This window comes from Platichthys flesus, chromosome 18 (assembly GCF_949316205.1).
Source record: "Platichthys flesus chromosome 18, fPlaFle2.1, whole genome shotgun sequence".
Lineage (NCBI taxonomy): Eukaryota > Metazoa > Chordata > Actinopteri > Pleuronectiformes > Pleuronectidae > Platichthys > Platichthys flesus.
In genome coordinates, this window is record NC_084962.1 from 10942284 (window position 1) to 10958474 (window position 16191).

Genomic DNA, 16191 nt, shown 5'->3' on the forward strand with positions numbered 1-16191 from the left:
AATTGACCTTGTTGAAACCTGAAGAATCCCTGGAAGATTACACAGAAACTGGTTAACAACCAATTAGGGCTCCAATTAGCCATTATATACTATTATCAATTCATCTAGAGATTATTATTCTTTATCAACTGAGAAATATGGGTGTGTAAAAAAAGTTCAATTGTAACTACGCAGGACAAAGGTAATGTTCTCACATAATTTAGGATGTTACATTCACATGTTCTCGGTTTCCTCCAAACAGAGAGAAAGATCCTAGAATGTGGATATTTGAATATTTCCGTCTGAAAATGGCCATCAGATTTAACTACTGTCTGACAGACACACAGTGGATATATGCAGCAAAAACCTTACCATGGCAATGATAAAGTTACAGCAACCTTACATCATTCTTGCTGTTTTAAATCATCTAAATTATCATGACGCCCCACCAAGGCTCCAGTGACCAACCTGCAGTTCCCCAAGCCACCAGCCAGTGGAGTTCTTTGCCAGAACCACGATCAGTTGCCCCGGAGACAGATGCAGCTGATGTGTCGTTGGTGTGGCGGTGGTGGTGACCGCCTGGGCAATCTCTGTCAACCGAGCAGACACAGGCGCTGATGAATGTAGATCAAGGAAATGTCAACAGAGTAACAGGGAACCAGTGTTAAGTGTGACGCACCGTGCTCGTACTCACCAGGCTTCTTGGCTGTAGCTCCAGGTCTTGACAGCTAAATTAGTAAAGTGGTAAAGTAAATGTTGTTTTAACAAACCTTTTAAAGAAATCAATAAAGCTATGAAGGTCAACTAGCTGCCCTAATATTTGCACATCTATTTATTTATAAGATAGTCAAACAGATCCGTCCACCATGATTATTTATTCTATTATAACCATTAGGAAAGTTCCAAATATAGGTCAGCCTTGGAAACCGCGTGGGTGACTCACCTCTGGCTCAACAGGTCTGACGTAGTTGGAGGGAAACACGCCGGTCTGGTCCCCGATGCATCCTCGCCACCACTCTCCCTCCCTCTCCGTCACCATCACCACGTCCCCCTCCACAAACGTTAGGTCCCCCAGCTCTGGGCTCTCATACGTGTACAAGGCCACGTACTCTAGGTGGGATTAAATACGAGAAGAGCTACACGTCACTGAGAGTTTTTAAATCAAATTCCTGACTAGTGAATTTTTACTGATTAACTTTACCTACCCTCCAGATGAACAGAGTCGGATGTGTCAAATCCATCCACACTACAAAAGGGAACAACACACAGTCAGGATTGACATTCATCTATTATTTTACATGCATTTTTTCAAAGATATTAATGTGTCTGCAGGAGTGCTTGTTCATACTCCGTGATGCCACCTGTCTCCAGAGTGACATAGCTACTGGGGAACCATCCCTGCGTCCCATTGAGCTGGCCCAGCCACCACTGGTCCCTCTGCTGCAGCACGCCGATGACGTCGCCCTGGGAGAAGCTCAGCAGCGCAGTGATGGCTTCGCCGGCGAAGAGGCTGAGGTGAGTTTCGGAAGTGGCCGACCACGACGAGAGGGCACGAGCCAGCAGAGAGACAGAGGGCTGAGGAGGGAGGGCAGTCACAAATGAACAGTTCGTTTATGGATATGAATTCCATCTACATATACACATAAAATTTTAACTCAACATCTCCCAGTTCACGGTTGTAACTTGATCTGACTCTTACAAACCATGAGACATAACCTACAAATGCCAGACCTACTAACACTGATGAATGTCTATGGGGAGATGGAGATCTGTAAATGTCTGTGTGACCTGCAGAGCGACACACAAGCTCCCAACAGAGAATGGCTATAAATATACAGCCGTGCAAGTGTATAAGCAGCAGTGGTTGTTTGTGTGAGTGTGCGTGTGTGTGTGTGTGTGTGTGTGTGTGTGTCTGTGTGTGTGTGTAACCTAGCCAGACCTAGTTCCTTGGCCGCCAAAGACCGTTCATAGCCCAGATATACTACGAAGGCATCACTACACCCACAGGATTCCCAGCTATGGTCACAAATACATCTCCAAAATAGCTGAAACCAACTTTTGAACTGAGAGGTAGAGTTTCGTGCTTTTAATGGTCATTATCCAGCTGCAGATGTCAAATAGATGACAAAAGTGTTGCAAATCGTTGGCTGCAGTTTAGGTCATAAACCCTGCCTCCTCCATGTTAGTGGAAGGGATATGATCAGAGAAAAAATTCAAAGTTCATATCAGATACATTTTTATGAGAGATGCTTTCTGTCATTTTACTCAGTTCTTAACTGATAGATGCTCAAGTGTTAATCTTTTCAGTAAATCTGGTTTTAATCAGTAATTTGATGCTATTAAAAACGCGGGGAAACGTCATGAATGACAGCTGAGACTGACTCTTGATTGGTTGAGGGCATTTCACCACTGGATGTCACGATAATGTTTCAACCACACTGGGTCTATCAGTCTATGGGTTCAATCACATGGTTTTTCCATTAAAAGCATTTCTTTTTTAGGGAACTAATTCAGAGGCAATGAAAATAGCATTTTCATTCTTACCTGTGAAGCATCTGATTGGACAGGAGCAGGGTTGTCACCTGTAGCCTCCACATCCAGGATTCTGGGTAAAGCACAGGGGAAAAAGCAGAGAAGGAGAAAAGAGAAGGATAAAAACATAAAAAACATAAAATCAAGAAGAATGACTTAAATGACAATGTCCAAGGTGATTGTGAGAGTAGCCGACAGAGAAAAAGCTTTTAAAAAAGGTGTTTGAGACGATTCTTCTGATACATTACCTTTTGTTAAGTGGTGGCGGTGGACAGGACTTTTTTCCGGTGGAAGAGGGGGCCGTCTCAGTGCCGGAGGCCGTCGGACATTTCTCGGCATAACTCTGGGGGAACCAGCCCCTGTTTCCGTGGTAACTCCCGCATAACCATCCCGGCTCGCCGACAGTCTTCTCATCCACCTGCATCATGAAAAAAAAATACAATCACACTACTGCAGTGACCGGGGGAAATCACTATTAATACAGCAGTAACAAGTTATGGATTTAGATGGCAATAACACCCTCACTGTATGTGTGTGTGTGTGTTAGTGTGTGTGTGTCATACCTCTATGAGACCATCTGCGTCGATGCTCAGCTCATCTTTGTTGCGGGCAACAAACGAGTACAGGGCTCTGTACGGGGTCGGCTTGACTGTTTGCTGACCCACCGACGTTGACTGCTGTCCTCTCTCCTCTTCCTCTTTCCTCCTCCTCTCTTCCCCCTCTTTCCGCTTTCTATCTTCTTCCTCCTCCGCCTTTTTCCTCTTCTCTCCCTCCTCCTTTTTCCTCTTCTCTTCCTCCTCTTTTTTCCTCTCCTCTTCCTCCTCCTCCTCTCGCCTTCTCCTCTCCTCCTCTTGTGCTTTCTCCTGGGCTGCTCGCAGGCGAATCTGCGCCTCCCTCTCCTCCTCCTCCCTCTGCCTGGCCCTGTGCTCCTCCAGGAGCCTCCTCTGCCGAGCCTCCTCCTCTTCCTTCTCCCGCCTCTCCTTCTCCCTTTTCTCCTGCTCCCTCTGCTCCTGCTCTCTCCGCTCCTCCTCTAGCTTTGCCCGTCTGTGGGAAGTGATTTAAAATTGTTATTTAAACTTCCATAAAATAAAACACACAATAAGCTCACAATACAAATCTGCATACAGTTATCTGTAATCTGCTGAATGCACCATACACAGGTAAACAAAGAGTAACTTTCACATTCACACTCACCTGGCTGCCTCCTCTTCCTCCCTCCTCCTCCTCTCTCTCTCCTCTTCCCTGCGCCTCTGCAGCTCCCTCAGCTTCTCCTCTTTGACTCGGTGCAGGTCGTCCAGGAGGGCCTGCTGCCTCACCTGCTTCTCCCTCAGCTCCTGATGCAGCAAAGAAACATCCAATGCATCAGAGAGAAATAAAGAGTCAAGCGTCAACTAGCAGAACAATCACAACAACTGTTTGGCAGCTTTAATTCTGCTACAACCACAAAGCAGCTATATGAAGATGATGTACAGTACTGAATATGGTATTTTTACTCAATCTATAGAAAGTACTGGTGCAGCTGTTGAGTTGCTTTTAAATCCTCATCAACACTTTGTGGTTTGATACAACACCACAAATACATTCCGCACATGCAAAACTGATGTAAAAAAGGAGGGAACAAATCACAGAAACGTGCATTTCGATGTACATGTTTATTTCTATTTTCTCACAGTGTTTGTGTGTGTTTTACCCTCAGATTGCATCCTGTTTACACAGAAGAACAAATCCCAAGCAGGAAACAACAATACAAAAAAGAAGATGTGGGACCAAAAGCAGATGTCTGTTTAATACGGAGTAAAAAAAAAAGCAAGGATGAAGGGAGGGATCAAATCATCACAGGATGAAAAGGAAAGACTGGAAGATTGCAGCTAAAGGGAAAACAAGAGGTGAGGTGGAAAAAAGGGAGAAAGAGGGAGGGGTGGAGAAGATTATTACACAGTGGGAGGTGAGAGAGAGAGAGGAAGAGAGAGCGGGAGAGAGAGAGAGAGAGGAAGAAGAGGGATAACCTTGATGAGAAGGAATAGCTGGTTGAGGCAGGCCAGCAGAGACAGAAGGCCCCGCAGGACACAGTCATCCATATCCCCAAGCTATGAAAGAAGAACACGGCGTGATGGTGCAGGGAGAGAAACGGGCGTACGAGGCAGAGAAGAGAAGGTTGAAAAATAAGAAGAAAAACATCCAGAGAAAGGGAAGCAGAGGAAAAGGAGAGAAAGAAAGGGGTTAAAAGCTTTAAAGGGAAGTCAGGAAATATAACAACTTGAGAGAGCAAAAGAGAAAGAGAGGATTTATTGATGCTGCAGTTATTAGTTTCAGATTGGTGAGAGATTATGAAGAGGGTGTGACATCATTCTTCGCAGGTAGTTAATCATAAGGATCTCTGGCACCGTTTGTGTGTCCGTGTATGTGTGTCTGTGTGTGTGTGTGTGGTGTGCGTTATTGTGAAGGTTACAATGTTTTCTTTGCCTGAGGGGTGAAACTTTAGATCTACTGTGACCAGTTGAACAAGATTTCATAGCAGCACTTTAAAACTCCCTGATTTTGTTCTATTTCAATAAAGCCTGCACGGAAGCAGAGAGAAATAAAAAATAAAACTCTTGAAGCCTCTTGAATACCTCTTATGATAATTCAATTTTTTTAATAAATATGAGTACATATTTTCGCTTACTATGTACAAAAGAATGCCGAATCTTTATAATTAAGATTTTTTTTTTATTTTAGGCAGCAATTGTTTCCATTGTTAATTCCCAAAACAGAAGAGAAGATTTCAATGAAACTTGTTAGGAGGATGGGAAATGGGCCAAGAAAGAATCCATTCAATTTTGGCACAGATCCAGACAAGGGGGGTGGATTCCAGGATTTCTTTTATCACTTTCTTTAACAGACTGTTTTATGACATGTTCACCATCGTCTCTGGTAATGATTCATGGATCTTGAGGGGAAATCAGGCATATTTAAGGGAAATGATATCTATGAGTGCTTGTAATTTTGTGCAGCTTTAAGTGCTGGGCCTTGGTGGAGATATGCGCTCTGCTGAGCACCACTTGAGTTCACTGTATAAGCTCAAAACTAATTTCTGAATTTCCGGATTTATTGTGAACTTGACGTTAACATCGATGGATTCACAACCAGCGCAAGTTTCAAGAATCTGCATCTTGATTTCTTTAAATATGTTAATTTATAGAAACCAACTGAAATCTCAAACAGGTGACATGTAAAATGTTTACTGTATAAGTGAATCTACCTCTTATGTGCTCCTTAAAATAGAGCTGATTAGTAACATCTTAATCTCTATATGCAGATGCTGAATGTGAATATGCAGAATATGTAAGCGAGGGACAAGATTTTTTATGTTAAGGTTTATGTTTCAGTTATTATCATCATTCTCCACATCCTGTATCGATCTGTGCTGATCACTGACCTTAAGCTCCTTGTTATACTGATCCATCTCAGACAGTTTGTCTGTGGTCTCCCTCTCCAGCGTGTCCAGCTGGTCCTTCAGCCTCCGGCAGTTCCCGCCTTTCTCCGTCACGTTCGAGGTCACAGAGGTCAAAGCACAAGCTACAAGCCAAAGGACACGGGTCAGAGACAACTTACAGAATTCAGTGACCAATATAATGGCATGTATTGAATAAGCGCACATTTGTTACCCACATGAGATTTTGTTCAGGTTGATGTTTCGCAGCTTCTCAGTCAGCCTCTGTTGTTCGGGGACGAGCTGCGACAGCTTCATCTGCCAGTCCTACGGCCCCATACCAAAATGCAAAATCTCAATTTAATCCTATCGGGAATAATTTGATGGTATAAGTGTGACAGAAATGAATCAAAAAAGCATTTAGTTTGACCTCAAACTGCAGCTGCAGCGTGTTGATCTCTGTGATGCGTTCATCCCTCTTCTGATTGATGAGATCCACCTCGGCCTTCTGAACGAGCCTCTTGCTCTTAGCGTCACGGAGACGGTCTGAGATAAGCTTGTGCTTGTTGCCCTGGAGACCAGATGATACCATTGGGTTTCCATACTGTAACTAGGGCCCTTCCTGAATGTGCACGCGCGTGTGTGTGAATAAAGCCTCACCACAGCCTCCAGCTCCAGCTCTAGATTTCTCTTTTTGGCCCTGAGTTGCGAGATTTCTTCTTGCTCGCCTTCTCTCCTCCGTCCCAGCTCCTCCTTCTTCCCTCGCTCCCACTCCTCCCTCTGCTGGCGCTCCATCTCCTGCTTTGCCGCCTTAAAGTGTAAAGAAACATAGTCAACATATTTGACAATCTAGCTACTAAACATCTCCCCTGAGGCTACCTCTATCACTCACCTCCTTCCTCTCCAGCTCCCTCAGCCTCTCCTCCTCCCTCTGTCTCTCCATCTCTCTCTGCCTCTCCAACCGCCTCTCCTCCTCCAGCCTCCTCCGGTTCTCCTGCTCCCTGGCCTCCCTCTCTCTCCTCTCCTGAGCCTCCCTCTCCTCTCGATCCCTCCGCTCCCTCTCTTTCTTCTGCTCCTCCAGCAGAGCCAGTCGTCGTTTCTCCAACTCGGCGCTGCCTCGTGCAAAGTTCTCCTTCAGCTTGTCCTCGAAGGACACTAAGAAGGGGAGGAAGAGAGATGTCTAACACAGGGCGAGGTGAAAAAGTCAAAGATGTAATAAGTGAGCAGAGCATGCCATACCATTGCTCTTGGTTTTCGGTGAAGGTTCCATTTCTGTCGTGTCGATTAAACAGGGAGATACTATGTAGGGCCCTGTTCCATTAACAAGGTCACTGGACTTGACTCCTCTGAAACAAGAAAAAGGGATATATATGGTTGTGTATGATTAAACCAGCAATATATCAATCTGTGTGTGTGTGTATGAGAGATTTTGTGTGTGTGTGTGTGTGAGTGTGATACCTGAGAGACGGAGGAACCAAGTCCTGAGGAAGTGTGAGTGGCAGAGGTCGGCCAGTTTTAGCCATGTCCACCAGGTGCATGGCCAGAATGAACTCATCGGCCCGTAGCTGACCGTCCTTATCCACGTCTGCCAGGGTCCTATGTTTACATCACAAACAGGGTCACACAGTTAACAATAAAACTGACATCTGCATGTTTTTTAGGTAAATACAAAGATTCTATAGAAGCATCATTAGTTTCTGGAAACCAGTAAATACTGGAAACTTAGTTTAGTTATAGGGGAAAGGTTTGCAAAACGTTGCTTATTTACACTTCCAATACACACAGAGCAACATTATGGCTACATTTACTAGCGGCTAACTGTGTCTGTCTGCAGGCTGGTGCTGAGCCGGCCGTATACAGTGGGTTTATTATAGCTGTTAGCTGAAAACATCTGCCTGCTGTGGCTGAGAACAAAGGAGATGCGTTTACAGAGACTAAAAATCGGTGATGAGTCATTAATGTTAAACAACTCTTTTAACACACATTAATTATGTGCCACTGATGCCACCGCTAAAATAAGATATGTGGAGCATCTTGTAAATTAGTATAACTTAAAATGAAATAACAAATCATCATAAGGATCAGGACTTTGAGCAAGAAACTGTTTATTCTGAAGCAAGCAACACATGGATGGAAAGGAAGTCTCTTTTGTGTGGGAGGACATTTTTGGTTACATCTAAGTTCCATTGAGAAGTGTTTGGTAGTTTCTCAAGAAACAATGAAATTGGTCCAAGATTGAAGTGAAACTCCAGCGAGTTCTCACTGCTGCTTATTTCCACACGGTCTTTTTTATTTTTGTTATTATTTATTTTTTCTCTTCAATATGGGCCTAGAGCTCCGTTCATAGAAAGAGATATAACTCATGGCAATAATGTGCAAAGAGTGTGAAGAGCCCAAAATATCAGCATAGTTTTTATATCATGTAATGGTGTATATGAGCTGTAGCCTGTGGATGATATCTGTAAATGTTCACCCAGGCATCTTCATGAGTTGGATTATAAATAAAACACCTTATACTCACCAGATGGTAGCTAACTGAGTCTGGGTCAGGTTTGAGGCCATCAGTGCATTTCTAACCTGCGGTCCTGAAAAGTAAAAATTACATTTAAAACAAGAGCAGAGTGAATTTCCCACACAAACCGATGTGGATGTGTTTGTCTGGTGTGTGTTCGAGTGGAGCTGAGAGCAATCACAAGGGCACGTGAGAGTTTGTGTGGAGTGAAACTGGCTCAGAGTGGGTTCAGTCAAACTTAAACAAAACCACCCAGAGGCAGCCAAGCAGCCACGGGTTTGTGTGTGTGTGTGTGTGTGTGTGTGTGTGTGTGCGTGTGTGTGAGACGCACCTGACAAGTAGCCACTCATGAGCTGGTCTAGCGTGTTGAACTGTTGACGGTACTTCAGTCTGGACGCCTGAGGGACGGCCCAGTCGCTCGCGCCCGTCTTCGGGGAGTTACTGGCCAGCGACGTGGTGGAGGAAGAATTTGAACTATGAAACGAAGAAGAGAACCGGTCAAAGCCTGAATATCATGTGAAAGGAAACTTCAGTATAACATCATGTGGTCAGCAGTGCCTTTCTCAAGCCTCGACTTATAACCGCTAATTGCTCCGAGACTCCCCGGTGTTATTTCTCGTCTCTTAATTAGCTGCAGAGGACCGCAGTGCAACAACCACATGACTCTCGGAAACAAGACAGCGCTGTGCTCTCAGGCAATCCTAATCAACCATTCTGTTTGTAGTATAAACAATGCCTCTGCAAAGAATAGCAGGAGGACGCATTAGGTCGATGGTGTTCATTTGAGAAGTATGTGTCTCAGGCATGTGTCTTCATGGCCGGGTGGGAACATGTCAAACTCCTCTGAAATAAAAGAAGCGGTTTCATGGGGACAATGGGAGACGGAGAGGGGGATCCTCCCTCTGCTCAAGGGCGTTTTCCAATGTGGGTATATGTTTATGAGTGTGTATGAGTGTGTTTGCACATCTATAAACTTGCGCAGTTGAAACTCCTCATAATAAAACTTGTTATTTGTCCGAAAAAATGGAAAACATCATTATATCGGAGGGTTTGATGGTTAGAAGTGGAAGGTTAAAGTGAACTGGGAGCTGTGGATCAACCTGTATTTACTTGACTCTCTGGTATTGAGGCCTGCACCACCTACACCTGAGGTCAGGACTTTTTGTACGAACCACTGGGCCATTCACAACAATGAAACCAGACACTACTCTTACACTTTTCCCAAGCCACACAAAACACCATAAGGAGCATCGAGGATATTAGATACTACATTGTGTGTACTTCTCTACTGAGTCGGTGACACTGCCCCAAACGGCTCCTTTGTATCCTCAACGTCCCACCACTGTGTAACAATTTCAGCGAGAGATGAAATGCAATCAGAGACTAGCAAAGAGGAATTATCTCATATGTCCATTTCCCTCCAAGATATGAGCAGCTATAGCGTTTGTCATTGTTAGCATTAATGTCTTCCCCTGGTGTCAGGTTATTACTGCTCTCCACTGATTGTTTGTCAGCAGGATTAACCAAAAACTACAAAAACACAGAGAAAGAACCCGAACACGTTTGACTCGTTTTCAAAGACAGTGTTTTTTTCCACCTCAACAATGCAAGGATATATCTTGGATTTTGATGAGACAAATCGTGCATATTTAAAAGACTGAAATCTATAAATGTGTATGATTTGGTGCCAATTCAAATCAAGATGTAGTGAATTAAAAATGGTTTTATAAGGGACTCTTGGGCCTTGGCAGAGGTATGAACTCTAATTAGTGCCATTCCAGTTGGTTTGAAGTTTGATTCATAAAGTAAAATACATTTTTTACCATATAGTCATAGATGAAAATTAAAGCAACAGCAGAATCATATTCATTCAGTGAATGGAATTTCATTACAGGGTTCATTCTCTGGGGACAATGGCTATGTGTACATGCACTTTCATGCTCTTCTGTTTAAGACTTGTTGAAATAAAAAAATTGACAAAAGTTATGGACTGATTCGTATAGCTAATAATAATTATAACAATAATACAAATATTAGATGGAAACCACCCAATAGTGACTTCTTCCTATAAGGCTTCCATTGGTTCTCCTCTAATGTTTGGGACTCTAAACAAGTCGACTTCCTCCTGTAGCCGACCAGAACATCTGATTTGAAAAAGTCCTTCCTGTTTCCTCCTTTATCTGGGTATTTCATCTGCCTGTGTTCACATTCCGAGTCCTTCCCTTTCAAAACTCTGCGTCTTTAGAAGCACTAAACTAATGTGCTGCCTGTGACTCTAAAAAACCTGCATAATAAATGGTACATCTTTAAAAAAACACTAACTTAGTAGGGAATGACATACTTTGGGGTCTAAATTTATATTTCAACCAGACCCTGATGTGCTGACCGAGGAAATGTGGTTTTTGCAAAACGACTGAATAATCCTGAAATGTGACAGTAATTTCAGTATAACATAAGCCTAAGCATCTTACAGCAGCGTTTACACAGTTTGTCATTATACACATAGTTTTACGCAGTGTGAATTCTAGTATAGTCACGGTCTCACCTGCTGGATCCAAGGTCCAGAAGAGAGTTTGCTTTTGACATCCCAGAGGTTGGAGAGAACGCCATCGGTGAAGAGAAGCCGGAGAGAGGGAGCCCTGAAAAACAGTTGTGGCGGGAGTTAATGGCGAAATCTAAATATGACATGTTCAAGGTAATGTGAGAAAATGTGTAGGGCTTTTGTGCATGAATATAAATACATATAGTGTGTATGAATGGTTTTCTTATGCAATCCATCTCTGAAATACTGCAGTTGCCCTTGAACCTTTATCTAATCTTATCTCTCACACTTTACAGTCGCAGCACACAGAAATCCAGCAGCAAGGTTATTGACATCTGGCTAAAAACAAAGCGGATCCTGGTTTTCTGCAACATTGCACTAATGAGGACTGAGAACTGTATATATTCTTGCTAGCAGAGAAAAAGGGAGATGATAATAGAGAGAGAAAACACCAACTTAAATAGGAATTTCACACTCGCTCTCATTAGATTGTTTATTCACAGCCAAACAGTGAGAGGGAAAATCCCTGGGTGAGGTGGAGGGATTAGAAATAAAGACATGCGTGAGTTACAATAGAAATCCAAAGGAAAAGAATGTCTAAATTATCCCATGTATACATTGTATATACATTACATAGGTACAGTAACTGTATATATATATATATATATGTATACTGATATGTCAATTCTCTGCAATGCATAATTTCTAAGGGAGTAGATGGATAAGCTGCAGCCATACTGGATATGTAATCCCCACTATACTGCTTCTCCACTGAAGCTCAGGACCTGAATAACTTACCCTGACACGCTAAATATCACACTCAAGCACAAGGTTGCAGAAGAAACATGTAAATCCATCTGTACGATCATTCAGTAAGTTCTTCCTGAGTTGTTATCTAGTGTATGGGAAGGTTTAAATTAGTGATTGCAAAATGGGCAAAACCATTCAAACTTAATTTGAATCTTTCCACTTTGTGGTTCTTTTTAAAACCATTTGAATCAAGTATCATATCAGAAACTACATTTCATATTCTCTCTTGGATCATATGTGAGGAAGCATTAGCTATGTCAGCCTCTTGATCCAGAGTCTAAATTGAATGAACTGGTGATAATCCAGTCCTCAATATGCATCTCTTTAGAATGGTTCTGCTGCAGAACCAACCTGTATTGTTGGGAACGAGTGGCGGGGTGAGGAGGCTGACATTGACGTTGGGGGGTCCGGCGCTTCCCAGGGAGGTGATGAGGGAAAAAGGCCTTGACATCGGCACCAAGGGTTGCACAGAGGTCATGGGGGGGTTACCCGGGATGTGTGTTAGGATGGGCATGGTGGACATAGTCGACATGGAGGACAGACCAACAGACAGATTTGGCATAGAACCCATTCCTATAAGGAGGAAACACACAGGTGAATGAGTTAGGGAGACTGAGATGAAAGTTAGATTTAAAACGAGTCTACTTTAACATACATATCACAGGTAAAGAGTGAAAAAGTTATATTTTTGTACTGCAGTTATATAATGAACATTTTTACCAAAACGTGCTGATGACGGGGCAGTTGGGATTGAATTGGAGCCTGGAGGCTGCATCGTGATGATAGGCAGGACAGAGGGCATATTCCGGCCCTGAAGCTTGAGTTTAATGAGCTTCATGGCGATGGAGAACTCAAGTCTGTCCATCTTCCCGTCACCCTCCATGTCGGCAAGGTTCCTACAGGAGGGGGAAAGGGCGAGCGGTAAAAACATGATCCGTTTATAGCAATTCATACATTCCTGGTCATTTCTTTTGTTGTTAGTGAAAATAGAAACGAGGAGTTGCACAAGGGACAAAGCTCTGCTGTGACTGAGTTCCAGTAGTGCTATTCACACAAATACAAAAACATACACACTGTGTGTTCTAATTTCACACATACACAACCCTTACTCTCTTTCACACACACACACACACGCACACCCCTTGCTCATGCACACACACACACACACACATACACACACGTTTACTAGGTGGGGCAGGCTGCAAAGGAAGTGGGCGTTCAGTAGGAAGTTGAGAGCAGGCTAAACTAACTCTGAACAAAAAACAATGATTGGACCTAGTGAAAAACGTGGTCTTGATTACACAATATATCTACATTCAAGTTAGCAGAAAGTTTTTACTCTTTTATGCTCGAAATTAGATGTATATACAAAAATGGATGGAGCCTTCTCTCCATTCTCTGCGTTCATTTCTTCCCTATTTGTTTCTCCTGATAGATAACGGATACAGACCAAAAAGAGAAGTACCACTGGAAACCATGGGGGGACAGTGTAGGTCGTTGTTCGAGCGAGACAACCATTGAACACGACGAGGAAATTATACAATGGCGGACCTTTTTGTGGAGAGACTTAATGAATTATCAGGAAATTACCATCGAAATGTTGTTTATGGTCAGAGAGTCTAGACTCTGTGCTGCCCTCTAATGGACGTGTAAAGGGACAAATGGAAGTACGTGGGCAGTGATGGTTACATCGTTTGACACATGTATCATTTCATTGGCTAAGGCAGCACAGATGAGCCTTTAGTCATTAGTTGATACTGACCAGATCTCAGCCAGGACAGACGGGGGCAGACCAGACTGGAGGAAGAACTTCCTCGCTTGTTCTCCTGCAGATGGACCAAAAAAAAAAAAACATCAGCAGGATTTACAGAGACAGACATTTGATACAGTTAGCTTACTGACGACAATTCAAGATGTTACTCATAAACAAGCACTTAGTCTGTTTGTTATGACCACAGCCTACCTGAGACATAGCCGAGCACGGGGGAGAGGGTATCAAACTGTTTGTCGTGTTTGCACCTCTCCTCCGGAGTAATGGCCCACGAACTGGCTGCACCTGGACAGGCAGAATTTTGAAATGTTTTAAATTGACATGCAGAGCATCTCAAATATTTTGAATAACATCTGGTCCAAATCTCACACCTGAAAACACAACCTCATGGTGGCGCTAGACTAAGAACCACATCAACATAAACAAAAGACACAATAAATAGACTTATGCAAAAGACTGTATATAAAATTGGACGTAGACTCCCAAAGTGCCTGAAACCTATATTTCCTCCAATGACCAACAGAAGCTTGACTTCTCACTGGATATATAATGTCAGTAAATTATGGGTAGCCACTTGGGACATAGATCACATAGGTGGACCAACCAGTCAAATGATCAAACAACCGATCAATCAACCAATTGTGCATGAATAAGGAAGAGCTTGAACCAATAAAAAGATACAAACTCACAAATGCACACACACAGATACAAACTCACAAATGTACACACACCAAACACACATTTCAACCCTTGATGCTACTGGCGCATAAACAAGAAGATTAAGATTAAGATACATTTATTTATCCCAAAACACATGCACAGACATGCACAGACACACTCATGCAACTGAGGGAAATTTGTCCTCTGCTTTTAACCCATCTGGTGCAGGACACATAGAGCAGTGGGCGCCCGGGGAGTAAGGTGCCTTGCTCAGGGGAACTAGACATGGTAGGGAGAATCCTCTTGGATTTTTGGACAGATCCAAGTGTTGTTCATCCAGGTTCGTCTTTTTGTTGTTACTCCGTGGAGTCGAACCAGAGTCGAACCAGAGACCTTTTCTGCCCATAGTCCACGTTTCTGCCATTCGTCCACCGCCTCTCCAATCTCACAACTTAAATAAATACTACAATATTATTTTTAAGAAAATATTTAATATAAACGGAGAAGGCTCAACAAGTTGAAACCATCATGTGATAGCGGAGATTCCCCCCCAAAAGGCACAGAAATCCAGCTCGTCATTTCAAGTCCCCAAAGCAGAAATGCTGACACCAAATTCAGCACAGTTGTTTGTTTTTCAACTCACCCTCCAAAAAGTCTGCATAATTTCCATCCCAAATAAGATCTGCCCCGCAGATGAAACCCCTCTTTACCAACTCCCGACAATGATTAATGTATAAAAGTGCGCAGTCAGCTGTTTTTGCACCCTGCACGCATCTTGCATATCTCAAGGTAAGTTCAGGGTTGGCCATGAATTAAATATGAAGTCCAATGTGCTGTGTGTGGGGGGGGGGAGTGAGGCTCAGTTCTTACTCGGTTTCATGAGACGTCTCAAATAGAAGGGGGAGCTGATAATCAATTAATCATGACGGAATACATGAAATTAACCAAATCATATCACAATCAAGGGCAAACTCAACGCCTCATCCTTCACTGCTTCAGCTGAACCTCACAGCCAGTTGTAGCAGATAATTGATTGTGTGGACACTGTGCACAGATGGATCGGTCCATATGGCAGCAGTTGAACGACTAAGGCAAAGATAAGGAGACAGAGACAGATAATGGGCGCAGGCAGCGGAGGAGGTAAGTGATGCACAACGGATGAAGTCACACTAGAGCAACAGAGTGTCGGACTAGATCATCGACTGTAAAACCCATCCAGAGAGTTTCGTGCAGCGAGCTTCATCCGCCTCGTCGTTCTCTGCTCGACAGACGGGCCTCCCCGGTGCCACTGGTTGTCGCCATAGGAACCGTAGCACCGCCGACAAACTAAATGTTTACACAGGCTTTCTCCCCCGATGGCGAGTGTGGAGTCTGTTATTTAAGTTCTATCATTGTAAGCCCACCATTGGTTTGAAGCTCGCTGAAACATCCCGGTGTGAAAAAGGTACAATTTACAAAGAAAACTGAAATTGAGCCCAAAACTGATCTGTGACTTTGGGGAAAGATTTGAACAGAACATACTGAAGAGGAAATCATCAAAGCAGGGCGTATTATTCATTCTACATACACGTGTCTATCCATCTATATCCAATGTCAAGGAAAGGAATTAAAAGAAGGGATAGATGACTGCAAAGCAACTTAATTCTCACTGTGGAAAGGTTTTCACGTCATATCAAAAACTGGGCCAAAGTTAACATTACAGCTCTTTAATGGGAACAAGCAAACAGATGTTTTTTGGCCTCTGTATATTCTTTATTATTATATACAGACGAATATGTGATTGATCTTTTTGACGATGTCACGATATTCGCTCTTTGAGAACTGAACAGTGTTCTACAGTTAAGATGTTAAACAACTCTGACTCAGATTCTTATAATAAACATGATTCTCTTCTCTCTGATTTGTGGTAGATGTGTTCATATAGAAAGACGGTCACATGTGTTAGGGTGAAGTATCATTACTGAAGAAAAATC

The 16191-nt window shown here is 43.1% G+C and overlaps 1 protein-coding gene across 5 annotated transcripts in view; it reads right to left on the minus strand.

Annotated features, from left to right (window-relative positions):
* LOC133973133 (intersectin-2-like) overlaps positions 1-16191 on the minus strand; it is a 36536-nt gene that overhangs the window by 9959 nt on the left and 10386 nt on the right. For 3 of the 5 annotated variants that reach the window (XM_062410787.1, XM_062410786.1, XM_062410789.1), the window contains exons 3-25: positions 13751-13843; positions 13550-13613; positions 12508-12683; positions 12139-12360; positions 10981-11074; positions 8767-8909; positions 8445-8508; positions 7382-7519; positions 7163-7269; positions 6816-7078; positions 6584-6733; positions 6354-6494; positions 6163-6250; positions 5930-6069; positions 3706-3845; positions 3075-3555; positions 2760-2929; positions 2524-2584; positions 1328-1554; positions 1185-1225; positions 923-1089; positions 674-707; positions 448-593 (exon numbers count right to left, since the gene is read on the minus strand). In XM_062410787.1, coding sequence (XP_062266771.1) covers positions 448-593; positions 674-707; positions 923-1089; positions 1185-1225; positions 1328-1554; positions 2524-2584; positions 2760-2929; positions 3075-3555; positions 3706-3845; positions 5930-6069; positions 6163-6250; positions 6354-6494; positions 6584-6733; positions 6816-7078; positions 7163-7269; positions 7382-7519; positions 8445-8508; positions 8767-8909; positions 10981-11074; positions 12139-12360; positions 12508-12683; positions 13550-13613; positions 13751-13843 — 3350 coding nt within the window. The remainder of the gene's footprint in view (positions 1-447; positions 594-673; positions 708-922; positions 1090-1184; positions 1226-1327; positions 1555-2523; positions 2585-2759; positions 2930-3074; positions 3556-3705; positions 3846-5929; positions 6070-6162; positions 6251-6353; positions 6495-6583; positions 6734-6815; positions 7079-7162; positions 7270-7381; positions 7520-8444; positions 8509-8766; positions 8910-10980; positions 11075-12138; positions 12361-12507; positions 12684-13549; positions 13614-13750; positions 13844-16191) is intronic. The other 2 variants (XM_062410790.1, XM_062410788.1) reach the window with 1 other exon arrangement.